The following is an 18,020-nucleotide window of genomic DNA, read 5'->3' on the forward strand; positions in this document are numbered from 1 at the left end:
AAAAAAAAAAAGATAAAATTACCAACTCTTTGTTTCTGTCATTTGCGTCCCTGTCCAATGGGCCAGAAGCTCAGCTGGTGGAAGGCACGGCGGGGCTGTGCTGATTTACAACTGCTGACAGGAGGTGACAGCCGACAGAGCCGTGTCCATCCCCGTCCTGGGCGGCCCTGAGATCAAATTGGGTATTCGGCGTTGTCACATGCATTCACAGCAGCCACCTCCCCTTGGCAGGTGTCGCCTCCACAGGGAAGGCAGGGRTGCAGCCCCAGCAGTGCAGGGACGTGCTCTGGGATCAGCCCTGAGCACACAGCTGCCAGTGCTGGAGGAGAACTTGCCTGGAGAGTGGAGCAGGAACTCTCCAGGAGCAGCCTGCCAGCCCCAGGCACTGTGCTCCTTCCTGTGCTCCCTACAGGTCTGTACACCACAACTGGCTGCAGTCCTGCAACCCAAAGCCCAGACTGCCCAATGGCATCCATGGAAGGATAATTCCTGTCCCTTCAGTCTTCYGTGGCCACCAAAGTGTTCCTCTCCACCTTCCCTCAATGTTTCTTTTGCTGTTGATCCCAGGAAGTCACTGCTGTTCCAAGAACTTGGTAAAGACGGCAAGCCCGAAGCACAGAGTGTCACAGSCAATGCAGTTCCCACTCTTGGCTTTCAGAAATTAAGAGATGTTCCCAGCATGAATGTACACAGCAGCTTATGCGATCCCTTTTCCAAAGGCCAGCTCTGCCGGGACGCTGGATGTGGATGAGGACGGTGGTGGGATGGAGTGTCACTCTTGTCCTGCTCCCAATCCGTGCTAGCGAGGTCTCAGCTAGGCTGAGCTGAGCCCAGCTACTTCTCAGGCTGATCTGGAAACCTGGGTTTTGTCTTGCTGCAGAAGATGTGCCTTATCCCAGGGTGGAGAGAAGGGACAMGGCCTTGGTGACACAAGGGTGTCTGAAATGCTTGAGTTAGGACACGTGGCAGTGGCGCTGGAGGAGGAGRTGGCAGAACCGAGGTGGACCAAGAGCCATGGACACTCAGTCACAAACGTCATTCTGGTCCCCAGCATTGATGAGGAGACTGAGATGGCCCTTCTGCCACACAGTGAAGAAGGAAGGGGCACAGCAGGGACCTGTCCATGCAGCAAACCCCATCCATCCRTTCACCAGCTTTCTTTGCCACCACTCAACAAAATCCTCACTCTGCTCTGTGTATCACAGAACCCTGCGGATGGGCTCCCTTGCCCTGCCCTTCGCTGGGGACCAAAGAGCCACCCAAAGRCAGCTCAGCATTTGGAGCTACAAAACGTCCCCCAGCATAAAGGGCCAAACCTGCAGCAGGCTCGGGGCTGCACCCCCAGGCAAAGAGCATCTGGCTTGGTCGTGTCCGGCCGCAGACATGGGTGGCACCAATAATGACCCAGCCACTCTTTTAGATTTACACCTGCCAAGGATTTGGACCATTCCCCCAAGCTGGGCAGGGCACAAGGCTCRGGGCACTGACAACGACATTGCCGTGAGTGCCCGGGTTTTCCAGAAGCACARAAATTGCTGTGACATTGCCCACGTTACAGAAATAAGTTTAGCGGCTGCGGCTCTCGGAGCACACAGCTAACCGTAAAATAAGCAATGAGTTAATATCGTAGGCATTGATCAGCTAGTCTTACAATTAATGCTTCCAATAAAAAAAAAAAAAAAAAAAAAAAAAAAAAAAAAAAAAAAAAAAAAAGCTCCCCCTTTTATTCAACAGAATAAGAAATTAAACACTTGTGGGCTCATTCTAAAGAATGAATGAAATTGAATAAGCTACCTAGCACTTGAGATTCCCAGCGAGTGCTTGAATAGAGCAAACCTCCTGAGTTGAATGGATTGCCTTTTGGGACCAATTTGTCTCTTTTCACTCTTTATTCCTCCTTTTTTGCTGACAGATGTACAAAGGCGGAACTGCGCTGTGCAGCTTAGCTACATGCACCCACAGCAGCTGTCACTTTTGTCGAGCAAGTTAATCAAGCAAATGCCACCATATCCCACTTTCTATAAGGAACAACATGTTATAGACAGTAGTCTTGGGAGACAGGGAGGGAGGGAGAGAGACTTTATTTTAACTTTGAGTAGCTGGTATTTTTTTTTTTTTCAGAGTAGCTGGTATTTTTTTTTTCTCCTCTGTGTGTAAAAAAAAAAAAAAAAAAAAAAAGAAAAAAAGAAGCAGCCAAACCTGGTAGCACAAGCTGACACTTTTGTTTTCCCGTAGAACAAATATTTAATATGATTTTAACTCTAATTTGTACTAGAAGGAGAGCTGTCCGGTTTTAATTAAATTTAAGGGACTTAGGGGAACACAGCTAAAAAAAGAAATAGAAGCTTTTTGTTTGCGTTAACGCTTGTTGATAATAATATATTGATTGTCAATTGCTAAGCCCAAAAGATTAGTGTAGTAAATACTATTATCTGAATGCCACAAGTGAAGTGCTAGCTTCCCGTCCCTGCTTTTCCCTTTGTCCGGCACTTTGAATCACTGGTTGTTATTTATACATTTTCTTTGATAAAACCAACTTGTGTGGCTGATTTTTTTTTTTAAACCCTGCCTCATTAAGTGTATAATAGCATTTATGTGTGGGGCTTTCTGCTTTTTAGCCTTTCAAGCTTAAGCTTATATTCCTCTCTCACAACCATGTTTCAAAACTTGGGATGTTCACAAACAATTGGATACACACCAATATTGTATATATCAGATGCTCTCTTGCTATTGCCAAAGACTAGAAAATAACAGAACATTATCCACAAAGAGTAAATAAATAGTTATCGTCCTGCTACGTTGCCGCACGCCAGATAATAACGCTGTCCGGTCATTAGGCAGCTTTTCTGTGGCACRTAATTCTTTAAGTTAGGTATGAAAAGCCAACATCAAAAGTAGATCTGTCGGTGCAACTCCATGGAGCACACGGCAGAGCACCRGGAGGGCTTCAGGCAGCCCTTGGGTTTTTGTTAGAAAGGTGATTCGCCCCCAAATTCACACCCTTTGGAGAGTATCTTTCAGAAAATAAATCTAAGTTTTGGTGACAGATTGCGCTGTGCTAATTTAACTTCTCTGCAGGGTCTTCGCCTTGGTATGCTCAGGAACCYGCAGGAACCGTCAGCGTTTGGGATYCGTGACCCCTTYGYCAAACTGTGGTCCCCACCTCGCCCCTGTGAGTGAATCCTCCGTGCTCAGCAGGGCTCTGGGAGAGTGATCCTCACTGCAGGAAACATGACCCTCATAAACCACTCTATAAAACTCCACATTAAATTCTAGAGATCTGGAAAAATGCTAGCAATTTGATAAAAATCCCCTGAAACCTCAAAGTCTTTTTCTTTGAAATAAAATTTGTGATTTTGTTCTACCAAAGCCTTTCAAATAAGTCTGRAATCTCCCCGGTCACACTCACACTGAGCTATTACTGAAGTAAAGGGATGTACTTTTTCTTCCTCGTATTTTTTGTACCACTATAATGCTATCACTGCAAGTACACACAGCATGTTCTTCAACATCCACCCCAGAGCTGTGAATTCTGGATGCCTTTTACTCTATTTTATATTCCTTAACTATGAAATTTCATTCTCGTTGACAACGTAGCGATAGGAGGAAGTTACAAAGTCAAAGGGTCTTGATATGAAAATAATTTGTATTATTATTTAATAAAGTCACAGTCCCTAACGTTGCCTAATAGGGTTAAGCTGCTAGCCAGAGCGACTCATCATCTGTCTAGGATGCAAATGGCATCACCGAATTACATTATTTTTTCCCCCCCTTTTCCCAAAAATAAACCACAAAACAACTTTGAATCGCAGAAGAGCTCTTGCCTTCCAACAGGGAAGAGTATTGAGCAGGAAGGCAGAGCGCAGACCCCGGCGCGCACAAGTGCCGCACGCTTTTTGCAGTACATATGGCACCTGAGAGCACCCACTGCTCGGGGATCTCGGCTCCAGGGTGKGCTCAGGCTGCTGCTCACCCTTMATTGGCCGCAGGTTGGACCCGGCGGGGCTCGGCAGCTCGGTGCCACAGGTGTTAACGGAGGGAGGCCGGGGCTCCCGGGGTTCTGTCCGTGCTGCTGGGATGGCACCGATTCCCTGCTCTGCCGAGGGGTACAGCACGTCCTGAACGCTCCTCGCTGCAGATTTCTTCCCGCTCTTAACACAAAGTGATTTTATTCCTTTTCCGAGAGGAAAGGGATGATCGACATCTTTCATGTCAGCGGGGCCAAGGTCCCCAGCAAACACATTTGCCCAAAAGTTCATCCCTAACACGCCTGCCCTTGGTGCCGCACAAACCGTAACACCCACATGTGTCCTGTGCACCACGGTGGGTGCAGCTTTGCAGGGGTCGTGCTGACCCTCAGTGGCTTTGCAGAGTTCTGTGCAATCTCAGAACCCGGGCAAAGGTTTCCCACAGCAGGGACACAGCCAGAAAGGGATCTGCAACACTGCTGCTCCTTCATGGGGGAGGAACAACTCATCTGCTGGGGATATGATGCTCACTCAGGTGTCCCCGAGCTGTCAGGGTGGTCTGCTCTACTGCCAGACACCAAAGCCTCTGCCTAGCCAAGAGCCACACACTCCCATCCCCAGCAGAGGTGATGGGGAAACATGCCAATGACTCCCTGAGCCTTCTGCCCTGGGGAGAATCTGATGGAAAAAGCAGCCRCAGTGCTGGCTCCTCTCTTCCTACAGCCAGGGATGTCCCCATCTCAACTTGCTGGGGTTTGCTGTGAGCAAACACCAACGCCAGCCCACACACAGACCATCTCTGAGTCCATCCCAGCCAAATGCTGCTGCACTCCCCCTGAGGGCAGACCCACCAGGACATGTGTTGGTCAGGGCTGGATGGAGGGCAGCAGGCAGAGAAAGCTGCAGGGGAGACCCCTGTGCAAACAGCTACTGGTCCATGGCAGGGGATGTGGGAGCTGGAGCTCACAGTGAACTGGGAAGGAAGTCTGCTGCCACCCCCAGCTTCTCTCCCATCCACAATGTCCTCAAAGCAGGCACATTCCATGCTTAAACCTGTCGGGTTTGCAGGCTGAGCGCCTCAGYGGGTGCCTCATTTCCTCTCTGGGACTGGACAGTCCTAATCCCATTTACACACCGAGCCATGCACCTCCAGAAAATGCTCCCTTTAGGTAACAGGCAAAGCCTCTCCTGGTTACATGAACCCCTGAACTGGAAGACCTGCCTTTGCAGGCTGTGCTGGCATGGAGCATCCCATATCCCTGCACACCGAGTGGGGGCCTGGGCGCACGGCCAGGTGGGCTCTGGGTGCTGAGCTCTCTCTCCTTCCCTGCAGATACAGCTCTGCAAAGTGCACAGCGCTCACTAGGAACTGCCAAATTAAATCCCCCAAAAACCTGCTGCTTTGCAGGAATTTGCAGACCTGCCTTTTCCTAAATGAAAGAGCTTCTGCATAGAAACCTATAAAGGCGCACACAACACAAAACCACTCCTGTATGGATGCTTCTTCTCAAATACATTTTTAACCTATAAAATATTCTCTGCTTATTTCCATTCTTCAAAAAAGAAATCAAGTTGACATGTTAAAATCTGAGTTTCTATATAAAGCAGCCTAGTAAAACACAATATCCACACAACTGCTATTTTTCTGTCCCGATTCCAGAGYCGTTAGTGCAGTGATGGTAAAACTGGCTGCAGAGTTGCTCAGTAAAATGCACAGCGATGCATGCTACAGAATACTTTCATTACACTTGTTATCAGCTTAAATTGAAAGCTGTCATGAAGTGGGGCTTGATAAAGTTTATCTGCTTCTTTTACAGCCTGCAAATTCAAAAAAAACAAATAAGCTAGAGGCTGCCTAGGCATCTGGGCCCTAGTGCAGCAACTCCCCTGGTATCGTTCCTGGGATTACACACGGGATGCAGTGCGCTCCCTGCCCGAGTCCCACCAGGCATTTTTGAACGCTGATATCATACATCCAGGGCGAGCTTTAGGGAGCMCCGCGAAAGGAAAGAGCCGCAGATCAAGAGAAACGAAGTGACCTGGGACGRCTAATCTGGCACGCACCGCTGGCCGGCGCGGGCAGAGCAGCGATTGTGTGGAGCTGGGATGCAAAGGAAAAGAGGGATTGAAGGCGCTGCTGGAAATCAGACAATTCGTCATTGTCCTTGCAGGGGCCTGCGTGCACCGAGAGCTCCTTTGGCTTTTTGCAGAGCTCGGAGGGAGGGGGCAATCGGCTGGCTCGACCTGAGAGCTGGACTGAGCCCCGCACACCTGCGGACACTGCCGGCCCTTCCCTGCCCTTCCCACGCTCCCCGCAACCCTGGACACAGCCGGACCCACTGACCAGCACCTCCAGCCTCTGCTCCTCCCTTCCTACACCCCTCTGAGCCCTGCACACAGCCATACCCACTGACCAGCACCTCCAGCCTCTGTTCCTCCCTTCCTACACCCCTCTCAGCCCTGGACACAGCCAGACCCGCTGACCAGCACCTCCAGCCTCTGTTCCTCCTTTCCTACACCCCTCTCAGCCCTGGACACAGCCAGACCCGCTGACCAGCACCTCCAGCCTCTACTCCTCCCTTCCTACACCCTCTCAGCCCTGGACACAGCCAGACCCGCTGACCAGCACCTCCAGCCTCTGCTCCTCCTTTCCTACACCCTCTCAGCCCTGGACACAGCCAGACCCGCTGACCAGCACCTCCAGCCTCTGCTCCTCCCTTCCTACACCCTCTCAGCCCTGGACACAGCCAGACCCACTGACCAGCACCTCCAGCCTCTGCTCNNGGGAGCTCCCATCAGCTACGGCCTCTTAAACGAAACTGCAAGGCAGCCCCAGCTCAGAGGGCAGCGTGTAAATCGTTTGCAGCCRTAAATGTGCAGAGAGCTCCTGGCCAGGGAGAAGAGAGGCTGCTTGGAAAAAGGCTCTGAATGGGGGGTTCCATGCTCCGGCTCCCCAAAAACCTTCTACCAGGAAATAAATGGTCTTTCACTCAGTGCCAGCCCCAAAACACAAATCTCTGACGCTCAAAAGCACGGTGCGGATGATGTTAGCGAGCCTATGCTGACCTTAACGTAACGGAGCAATCAGTCTGCCTTCTTAGAATGATTAATGGCAAATCTCCTCTGGAAAAGAAATCAAATTAACTGTCTTCAACCAAATGTCTACTGGAACAYGAAAAGCTGTTCTGATAAAGACATTTAGGAGGGGAAAAAAACCCCTTACAAGCATGCAAAATCCAGTGACAGATCTAGGACTTATTTTATTAAGACTCTCCCTAAAATAAATTAAAYGGAGCCTACTTAAATGAGCACTTGAGGAAAGAAGCCTTGCCCAGGGGAAGCAGGGAGGCCACGCGCCAGYGCATGCCTGGGCTGTGTGAAGCTCACGGAGGGGAATATCACAGGATGAGGGCTGGCTCCGAGGAGTGGTGTCAGTGCTAAGCTCCTCTGCCCACTCCATGTGGCTCCCAGAGGGCACAYGGGGAGAAAAAGAGGCTGCAGAAGGACAGTGCACTCTATGCCCCCTCAGGACACGATTGCCACCACGATTTTATTTTTTTTYCCCCAGCAAAAGTCCTGCAGTGAGATCAACTCCAGGTCCAGGTCTGAGCCTTGCYAAGCCAGCAAAGGGCAGCAAAACGTGCGTGGGTCTGGCTCCTCAAAAGATGGACAGGGAGGCAAAAGTAAGCTGCACTCCCGTGAGATCAATGTGCCTAATTGTCTTCATCTCACAACTCACTCGGGAAAGGGGGAGAGGGGGAAAAAAAAAAAAGCAAAAAACACCGCAGAAGAAATAGCTCCGTGGAGGCCATATCAGGATGGGAGTGGGAGAGAGTTAGTGCCCTAATGAGCAGTCTAGCTGCGTAGGAGGGAAACAGGTTGTTGTCTGTCTAAGAGAAAGCGGTGAGTGTGGCTACAAGCAGATACGAGATGGGAGCCCAGCGCTCAGCCTGATATCCGCTCTTCCCCTGATCCTGCAACCCGGCCTCCTGTGAGTAATTCTAACTCACAGTGAGTAGCTGCACTGACTCACAACCAGGCTTTTGAGATCGGAGAGGGGAAGGAGAAGGGAGGGCGAGAAGGGCTCTGTTTTGGCATTTGATTGTGCTGCACAAGGCTCACGGTCTAGCAAGAAATGCCACAATCCCGCAAGCACGTCGTGAAGGAGCTGCCAAAATTCAAGTGAGTAACCCCGCTGAGGGCAAAAGCTTTGATTTTAAGAATAAGCTAATGCCTCAGTGTCTGCAGAGGACTCACTAAATTAACGGATCTAGCTGCAGTTTGTATTTTTTCAATATCCTCAGGTGTGCTCTCAGGATCTGAATGTGTAGGTGCTGAAACATATGCTGAGCTGCCTGTGGATCCTCCAGCGACAAGTGCTCACTCAGGCTCCTGGAAATGTGGCTAAGGATTTTGCTGAACTCCTGAGACTCTCACAGTGTCCTGCATCCTTATAACTCATTATCTCTGATATTCAGAAGTCAGATAGCAGCAAGGGCACCCAGCTTGGGAAACGTGAGGACAGCCCTGCACCAWGTCCCCAGGCCCAGGCTCCTGGACCAAAATCCATCAAAATCCACCAGATACAAYATCAGCCTTGATATATCACTGGGGCATCCTAAAAACCCAAGTCAGCTGAGCCTGAGGGACAGAATTTGATGCTGGAGCTTCAGTCAGGAGCTTTTGCCTCCCTGAAGGTGGTGGGAAGGAAATGCTGGCTCCTCTAACAGCTGAGACAAGGATTCTCCTTTGCTGCTGGGAGAGAACCCGGAGTGACTGTTCCTGTGCACTGAGGACAAGCCAGGGCAAAGCAAACCTTTGTCTCCCCACTGCTCCCTCTGCTCCACCTGCCAGATCCTGCCCATCCCACCCTGCCATCAAAACCAAGAGCCTTGCAGAGAAAAACAGGCTCATTCCTCGTTTCAGGACTAAATTCTCCGTCTGCTGTCCTGGCCGTGACACAGAGCGAGGGAGCTGAGCACTCACAGTGACAGTGAAGTGGTAAAACTGCCTTTTGCAGAGAGCAGTGGCTGCTGCCACCTCGGCGGGCGGTATCACTGCGTGATTAAGTTCTTACCAGACTTTTTGGTAAAGGCAACCTTCCTGATCTGATAACTGCCAAGGACAAGCCAAATGCGCGGGGTCAATCCATGCACACTTAATCCCCAGAAGGCAGATTAAGTGTATAATTGACCCATATAATCCATGTATCATCTCCAGTGAAATGTTTTCTATGTCCGGTTTAGGCAGACATGAGGCCCATAAGACAGCGATCAGAGACACAGAATTACCATCGCAGTGGATTTCATCAAAGTTAGAGATGGCTTTTTAATCACTGATCTCAGAGACTGCTAGATTTAAGCAGATGAACTTGCACTAAGCACATCTGTTTTAATCCTTATCTTCTACTCAGGCTGGTGTCTTCAAGAAGTACAAGGAGGAAAAAAATAAATTAATTTTTTTTTTTAGGTCCTCGCAATCTTAGGAGCTTCTCTTGGTGTTTTGATCTCTCATATCAAAAGCATGTTTTTGTTTTTTTCGGTAAGATATTGAATTAATCATCAGAGAGAAAAAATGCCATCTGCGCTATTCAGGGACTGMATSGGGATGCTGGAATTCACAGGATCTYGGGGAGCTCACCCRACRTTCAGTAGCCTTTTGTGCATGTGCTACTCACTGTGGCTGGGGTGGAAATAGTCACCCTATGCTTTACATTAGTGTTTACCAATTTATGAGCAAGAAAGGTTGGCATYCACGCTGTCTACTAGTCAATCATAGACTTTCTGGATTGCGTGTGTTGTGATGGGTTGAAACCTATCCTGTGAGTGTCTAGGGGTGTTTGTAAAGATACACACAAATGTGTAGATCTAGAAATAACTTGTGCCAAAGGGCATGGCCCTCACAAGTCAAACTCCCACTGCCTTCAGACAGAATGATGGATGCATAAACTCTGATCCTATGAAATTCTGAGTGACCTAAGCCAAAGGGGACAAGAATTTTGCAATATTGGTCTGAAGACTCAAGATCACTTTGAAGATATTTTCCCGTGTTTAAGATACACCCAACCTGCTTCTGTCTCATTGTTCCTATAAACTGTTCCATTCTGCACGTCAACCCTGCCCCCTCTCTGGGGAAAAAGTGWTAAAATTTTGCTTCCTGTCAGGCAGTACACAGAGTTTGTGACCCTTTTGCAAAGTACCATAAGGTTTAAATCCCAAAGCACCAAGCCGGGCACAGGAGCATAGGGAGTGGATGTACAACGCTGTTCTGAAACTTTTCTGCTACCACTTCTCCCTACCAATGGCCTTATTACAGTATTTTAGCTTTAAATGTTACYAAATTAGTGAGCCAGGCCAAGTAAATAAGTCATGTTACTGTGCAGTAAACAGCACTGCCAAAAAGCTAGTTAGGTTTTGATTACCAGCAGAACTCCACAATCAATCTGTTCATTCAATGATCCCAAGAATACAGATTTTTAAAATTAAGATGACTCTATTTCAGGGAGTGGGGAAAACCCATCCTGACTAATTTGCAGAATTAAGAGGATTAATACAGAGAYCACACAGAAATATAATAGTAATCTGCTGCAAACACCAGTATCTCCCAAAGAGCAGAGCCCTGTACTGCAGGCACAAACAAGTCAGGCAATGCAGGGGAAGAGGGATGCTTTCTGAGCTAAGAAATCATGGCAAATGCCAAGAAAAGACAATTTAACCCAGCTTCTCTGGGGACATGGCCTAACACTCTCTGCAKCCTCTGCTCCTGGGAGGAAACAAACAGAGAATAAATGGGAACACAGGGYAGGATTGCAGAGAAATGCGGGGATCAGGAATATCCCAGCAGTTCAAACCTCACAGAATCTCGTGCTATGTACATCTGCTCCTGAACTGGTCAGGACTGTGCAGAAAGGGGATGTAGCCCCACACAGGGTCTCTACTGTGACACTGGACCTACCTGCAGCCAGGTTTGAGCTGTTTGCTATTTCCCTATTGCCATACAACACCCTAAACTGGACCCTAAGCTTTGGCCAGGGCAAGCCAGCACCACTGCACCAAAACAGCTGAGGAGCTGGCCTTGAAAGTGTTAATAATCTGAAACTGCAGCTAAGAGGATTGCTCCCCTGCCATGCTGGGGAAAGAGGGAASAAAATCAGGTCCAACTCTAACTCAGCATCATAAATACCGCTTTTGATTATTCCTCTTCTCTTTCTTATTAAAGAGGTAGTTAGTATCTAAAATGCCCTTGGAAAATAAGGCCAAAGGAGCTTAAAGACCCCATGGCCGTGCTGCTTTGCTGRGTTAGGAGAGAGGGGCAAAGGGCTGCAGGGCTGTGCCTGAGCTCAATAAAGGAGTTAAGCACTTGCTCCTGCCTTTACCCAAAWATGGGTGAACACAGCACCAACCTAAATGGGTCTGGTGACCCCCACGTAAAACCTGTGCTGGTCCTGAGCCTCCAGAGCTCCTGAGCCACGCTGGGAGCTGAGCACAGGAGCAAACAGCCCCTGCAGCTGCAGACTTTCAAAGATGATACAYGACTGCTCAAAACAGAATTCCAATTTTTGGGTGACACATCCCTCTCTCTCTCTTGCAAAGCATCCACCCCACAGCTCATCCCGCTCATGGGCACACACTCATGTACATGAGACACATGCAAACATGCCAGTGGCATCAGATCCCAATGCCATCCCACTGGGATGGGAACAGGAACGAGAACAGGAATGGGAACATGAATGGGAATGRGAACAGCTCCTGCATGCTGCAATTCCCACCTGCAATGAGTGTAGGTCAGAACAGGCAGAGCAATGTAAAAACCCTACCCTTGATTATTTAATTCCATATAGGCCAGGGAGACTTGAGGAAGGCAGGGAGGGAAAGAAGGGTTTTGCACTTTTTGCTTTCCACCAAGGTAGCTGCTCTTTTTTAATTTTTGTTCATGTCAACTGTTAATTTGTTTAAAATACGGCTTGGTAAAACCAAGTATGAGTGGATCAAACTGAAATCAATATTTGTGCTAATTACAGCCTTTTGAAAATTGGAAATAATGGCCCAAAAGGGTACAAACACACCAACTGTGAATCACAGGGAGAGGATGAGGGAAAAGGCAGTGTGGGCATTGAAAAGAACAGTCCAGATGAGCTCTGGAAATTTAACTGCTCATGGAATAAATTTCAACACAAACGAGCAATGCACTCGCAGGCCCTGCTGCAGATGGAAGCGACAGTCTTTTGTTTTATGTTTTGTTTTTTCTCCTCATGCCTGCTTGATGGGTGATTTGCGTCTGGTGCTCGCGCTGCAAACTCTCCCCGGAGCGAGCACGAGCCGAGCCCGGAGGAGGCACTGCTGTGCTCTGTGCATGAATGAGGCATTCTCAGTGGATATGGGTCATGCTAGTAGATGTACACAGTAAGATTATTTGACTCTTAATTCATGCCACTTGATATAATGTGATAAAACATTTGACATGAGAGATAAGTTCCATTTTAATCTGGTAAGTAGTGGGGGAAAGAAAGAGTGGGAATTGTAGAGGAGGAAGAGGTTTCTGAGGGACAGGTAATGCGTAGAAAGAGAGGTACTGAGTGAAGGAAGAGGTTGGTTGAGGGAAAAAGAGCTTTCCCTGYACACTGAGGAAGCAAAAGGGTGAGTAAAGAAAGCAAGGAAGGCTGTTAAGAGYTCCAGAACCAGGAGACTGAGAAATGGCACTGCTGAGAGATGGAAGGAAGAAGGAAAGGAAGTAGGGACAGAAGCTGCTTCAAACAGAAATTGAGATACAAGTACCCTARAGAGACTGAAACAGTAATGCTACAGGCTGGTCATCAACAGAAAACCTTCACTATAGAACAGCTACGAGGACAGAAAGGCTGGAACAAAACAAGAGCAACAGAAACAGAGATATTTTTAACATGCATCCAAACCCAAAAAAACCAGGCATCACAAGTCACTGTTCTCTCACAATCCAACAAATTGATCTTGTGCAACTGAAAATTAGCTGCAAACATGAGGGTTAGTTCCTACCAGGCCATCTTCATCAAGGAGACCATGTCTCAGATTTACCTCTGGTGTCAGGCACCACAGCATGGTCCTCCTTTAAATCGAAGCCCATTCATATTCATCTCTGTTTTGATTAGCTTTTGAAATTAAAAGTTTAGCATGTTTTATTTGCTGTCAGATTTGGAGAGCTTGTCAATGAAACAATGCAAAATGTGCAGAAGAGATGGCCCACAGCACACACATCTGCCAAAAACCTGGCTCAAATTTTAACAGTGAGAACAATGACCGAGGTGTTCTGCTACAGAGAAAATTACACAAACTTAAACATATTAAAGAGCTCTCTTAGAAGTTACTGTTTCTTAAAAATCCACACAGACAAAGACGTAGTAGACTGAAGTAGAGATTTAAAGCAGGCAGAGAGCAGATACAAGCCTTAGTCAGAAAGAAAGGATAGATTTATTTAGTTTTGAAAGCTATAACCAATAAATTTTCTCAAAATGTGACTTATCCTCCTGTCTTATTTTGTCACATTTTGGGTCTCTCCTGCTTGGTGTCCAAGGAGGAGAAGGCATTTACTTACATCAAATAACCTTTCTATATACATCTCCTCATTGACCTTATCACGCAGGACATCCTGAGAGTGGCGGACAAATGTCACATAGGCATCAGCAACATCCATTCCTGGCTTCTGCATGGAGGAGAGAAGAGGGGAGAGAGAGAAAAAAACGTGAACAGCGATGCAGGGGCAGCTCCTCTGTGCAGCCTCACCACTGCTTTTCCTTCTCTTCCACCTCCTGCTGTCCTCCTGCAGTTTGTCCTTTCCTTACCTGATGGACACTTACCTGATGTCACATCCCTACAGCTCTCTGCAGAATTTAACTGGTTTTTAAACAGTATCCTACAGGTGCACAGGATTTTGGGGATAGATTTCTTTAAAGCAAGTGGGAACTGAAGCAGCTAGATGGGAAAATACTTTTTTTTTTTTAAAAAAAAAATCTCTTTTGAGTTCACGTTGCTCGATATATTGGATTCAAACTTACCTCAAAGGAAACCCATTAAAACACAGTAACATGAGTCATTACAAGAGCTGCCACAATACCTTAAATTTGCGTGGCACATTGTAAGTTTGTTAATAAGTAGTGTCATTAGTTTCCATTACTGTGATTTACCTCAGATCACAGAGTATCATTTCTCTGCAAGATACGATTGTCAGCCRCTGTAAATTGAAGTTAGTTAACACATCCGTGTAATTTCCAGGGTGAAAATGAGGACAGTTTGGAAAGCAGTAGGAAGGGAGTTTTTTAATACAAAGCAAACAATTATCAAGCAAAGGGCCAGTGCTTGGCCCTTGGGAAGGCAGTGACATTTCTTAACACCTACTGCAACAATGACAAGGTATTAATTTGAAAAACAATGAGGACAACACAAATGTGGCAGTAGTCAAGTGTTACACTTTCAAGCAATTTTCAGTCTGCTGATGGTGCCCATTCCAAGGCAGGATTAGATGGATTGGTTTGTACCCAGACAATTGCAACGGAATTACGGAATTAACTAATATTTGCGGAATTAGATTTAAGMGATGGGTTTCTGTTCAACACCAGGATTTCCCCTCTGTTCTCTAGTCAAACAGGTTTTTCTTTCTTCTTCCCCTGCAAAGGCAGCAGCTCAGGGACCATGGGGTGGCCTCTGCACAGGTCTGGAGCTGTGGTTGAGTTCATTAAAAACCCTGARGCTGCCAAGGAGGCCATTGTGACAYGGCTTCRTTTGCAGGGGAAGGTGAGGAAACARCTGAAAACAGATGYAGGAGAATGATTTCTGYTCTGATTTMCACAAAGAACTGCAGCATCTGTCTGGCTTCCAGGAGGGAGCAGACCYTGCTGCAGACCTCCCTGGGGTGTCCCAGGTGCAATGCTTTTGGAAAAGCTTGGAAGAGTTACACAGCATTTTACTGAGACCACTTCCCTGGAGATGCTTTGCTTTCCAGGAACACAGAGGCCTCAGAGAAGGCCAWGCTTTGCCCTAGAAGTTACTTAAAATAATTGGTTTGTGCTCAAATTTCTGATGACGAGATATTTAAGATGCACTGAAACAACTAGGAACTTCAGCTGAAGGATCTCCACATTTTCAGGGCAATAAATAAACCCTGAGGGTTTTGTYCCAGCACTCTCAATATCATTTTTTTTTACTACTCCATGAGAACAGGATGCCAAGATCTGCATTGGGGTATTTTAAACCAAGCAACACCTCTTACTGTTCAAGAGTTTGTCTTTTTCATGCTGGGCTCAAGACACAGTAATTTTGTGGGCAACGTTTGGGTTGAGCTAAAGGGATGGAAACACCAAATGCAGATGATGTGGTTCGAGATAAATTTATCACAATGTCACATGAGAGCATGCAGAACAATCCACCTGCATTAAATATACACATATTAATTATACATACACATCATCAAACTCAACTGAGTYTCTCTTGATTTCCACTGCCCAGTCTAACTGGGTGCAGGAGCTGCTGTGGTATATTAAGATCGACTCTTTTTTCGTTTGCAATTTCTCAGGATCTTTCTGCCTGTAAATGTTACAGTAACCCCTTATTCCAGCCAATATTCATGTATTACACTTCAACTTAATTTAAATGTAAACTTCTGGCAAGTTAAGCACTCTGTCTAAGAATGTTAAGGGCTCTTTTCCTTATGAATCAAGGTCTAATTAGAGGAGACGATGTACAGTTTTCCTACACCAATTACAGAAAAATGGAAAAAATTATTTTCATAAACAATTTCCCAAACACATGTTGCTCGCTCATCACCATTTCCCCAAAGTAATAAAAAAGTCATTTTCCAAAAGAGTAAAATAAACCAACAATTAGAAGAACAAAAATAAAATAGATTAGCTAATGTGTTAGATGTGTGTTGGCTCAGTTCTAACATGTCTGGACCTTTTTGTTTGGAAATTATACTGTATTTGTACAAGTCCAAATGAAGAATAAACAGAATGCACTGCTCCCATTTTTTTTTTCAAATGTGATTCAAGCCAATTGCATAAATATGGTACCTTTTTGACACCATCTGCAAATTGTTGCCTAAACAGCCTCATAGGTCTCCATAAGAGGGTAACTGCTCATTATTAACATAATGGAGATATCCTTTCCAGTTCAAATGTTGGAAGTATGAAGGCCCATGGTTCAATCTTGGCTGTTAATGCATAATGTGGGTTGCTGCACATGACATAAACCAAAGCACGATGCAAATTACTATGACAGAAGTTGTTTAAATTGTGCTTACGGGTACATCCACGTATTTGGAAGCAGCCTTCACCTGTAAAAGGAACAAGAAGTGAGTTAGCACCATCAGTACCTTCTCAGGTCTTTGTTTATATCTTTAAACTCTGCAAGACCATCTCCAGCTAAGACCTGGGACAACATAATGCTGAGTAGGTTGAAAAGGGTGATGAAACTCACTTTCCTGTCTGAAAAGGTTGGTATTTTTGTTGTTGTTGGTTGTTTTTTTTTTGGAGAGGTAACTTTACTGCTGCTAAAGCTCTAATAGCAACAGATGATAGTGTGGGAGTTRTGCTTCTCCCTCTTCTACTTCAGCGAGCGGGGGAAGATGGGGTTCGTAAGAAGACATCGTTATTTTCTTCGGAGGCCTCGCTCTCCACCTGGTGCCACGTGTCTCCCAAGGCACTGCATGTCTCTCCYGAGTCCCAGGAGCCATGGCAGCTCCCCTGGGAGCAGGGGCACGATGGCATGGTGAGGCTGGCCTGGGACATTGTCAATACCATGCTGGATGGGGTTTTGARTAACCTGGAGAGTGGAAGGTGTCCTTGRCKGTGGCAGGAGGGTTGGAAYRAGATGATTTTTAAGGTYCCTTCCAACYCAAACCATTCTGKGATGCTCTGTTAGGCTGARGGTTTTCTGAAAGGTTTTGCAGTTCCTCCCTCACATCAGTCAATTCAAAACAAATATTATTATTTTCCCCCTTTTTGCCAACRCTGATGCTGGCAGRAGCTTGCAGACCACGTTGGGGCAGTGTGCYCATGCCATGCCACGCAGAAGTGCCCTGAAACTTTTCTGCTTCCCAGACAGAATAGCTACATCGTTCTCCCCTGATTTTCCTTCCTTTGTAGAAGATGCTGTTGGAGGGAGGGTATCAGAGGTGGACACTGCTCTCTGTGGTGTCCTGACAAGCTGGTGGGATCTGCACGACCCCAAAGTGACTTTGTCTGTGGCTTTCCATGCAGCAGGGMACACGTTGCCTGGTGCAGGAGGCACGGTGGCCCCTGATGTCAGGGCCAACTCTTCCAACTGAGCAGTGCCCAGCTGGCCACAGAGACCTTTTTCCCACTGTAGCATAAGGCACAGTGTGTAGAAAGAGTATGGCTGGGATTTTCCACAACGCTTCTGCTTTTAATTAGGGTAAGCGTTGCCGGCCATCTTTGTTTGGGTGTAAAAGCTCACCTGCTTTTAAATATTTCTAAAGCTACCATTAAAACAGCCTAAATATAACACGCACACAGTTGCATCTTGGGATGAATAAATTATGTGTCCCGAATGAGAGAATGAATGTATGTGTGAGACAGAATGTGAGAGTGGGTGGAAGCACTCATATGGTGTGTGTGGGGGGTGCATAATTAAGCACAATGAGGCGATACAAAAGACCAGACTGGTGGTAATTGCCGAGGTGAACGCGGCGAGCATTGGCAGCGCCCGGGCTGCCGAGCCGGGGGGCAGAACAGAGGGAAGGGCAGGAGGAGGGCAGGGAGCGCCTGCTGCCACGGTGTACCCAGGTCTGGTACCCAGAGGGGCTGCAGGGGCACGGGGCACATCCTGAGTTTATGAAGGAGGCACAAAACCGGYGCCAGAGCAAACATTTGTCTTGCCTGCAGGTATTCCTGTTTCCAGCCAGCTGTCTGGACACCTCGCCCTCYCTCTGYGTTTATCCTCACCACTTTCTCTGGTGGTGGTGAAGTGCCATCCCTCGCTCCTGCAGAATGGGAGCGGAGGAGCCCCATCCTCCGTGGTGAAGGCAGCTGGAGCCCATCCAGAGGCTGCAGCTCCAGGAGAGCAG

General features: G+C 47.2%; 1 protein-coding gene across 6 annotated transcripts in view; it reads right to left on the reverse strand.

Annotated features, from left to right (window-relative positions):
- The window catches only part of CADPS (calcium dependent secretion activator), a 202,989-nt gene that overhangs the window by 8,550 nt on the left and 176,419 nt on the right, over nucleotides 1–18,020 (reverse strand). For all 6 annotated transcript variants that reach the window (XM_057375338.1, XM_057375342.1, XM_057375341.1 and 3 more), the window contains 2 exons: nucleotides 16,236–16,268; nucleotides 13,536–13,643 (listed from right to left, as the gene is read on the reverse strand). In XM_057375338.1, coding sequence (XP_057231321.1) covers nucleotides 13,536–13,643; nucleotides 16,236–16,268 — 141 coding nt within the window. The remainder of the gene's footprint in view (nucleotides 1–13,535; nucleotides 13,644–16,235; nucleotides 16,269–18,020) is intronic.

The sequence above is a fragment of the Malurus melanocephalus genome, unplaced genomic scaffold (genome assembly GCF_030028575.1).
Source record: "Malurus melanocephalus ecotype Western Australia unplaced genomic scaffold, MMel_1.1 scaffold_245, whole genome shotgun sequence".
NCBI classification, from domain to species: domain Eukaryota; kingdom Metazoa; phylum Chordata; class Aves; order Passeriformes; family Maluridae; genus Malurus; species Malurus melanocephalus.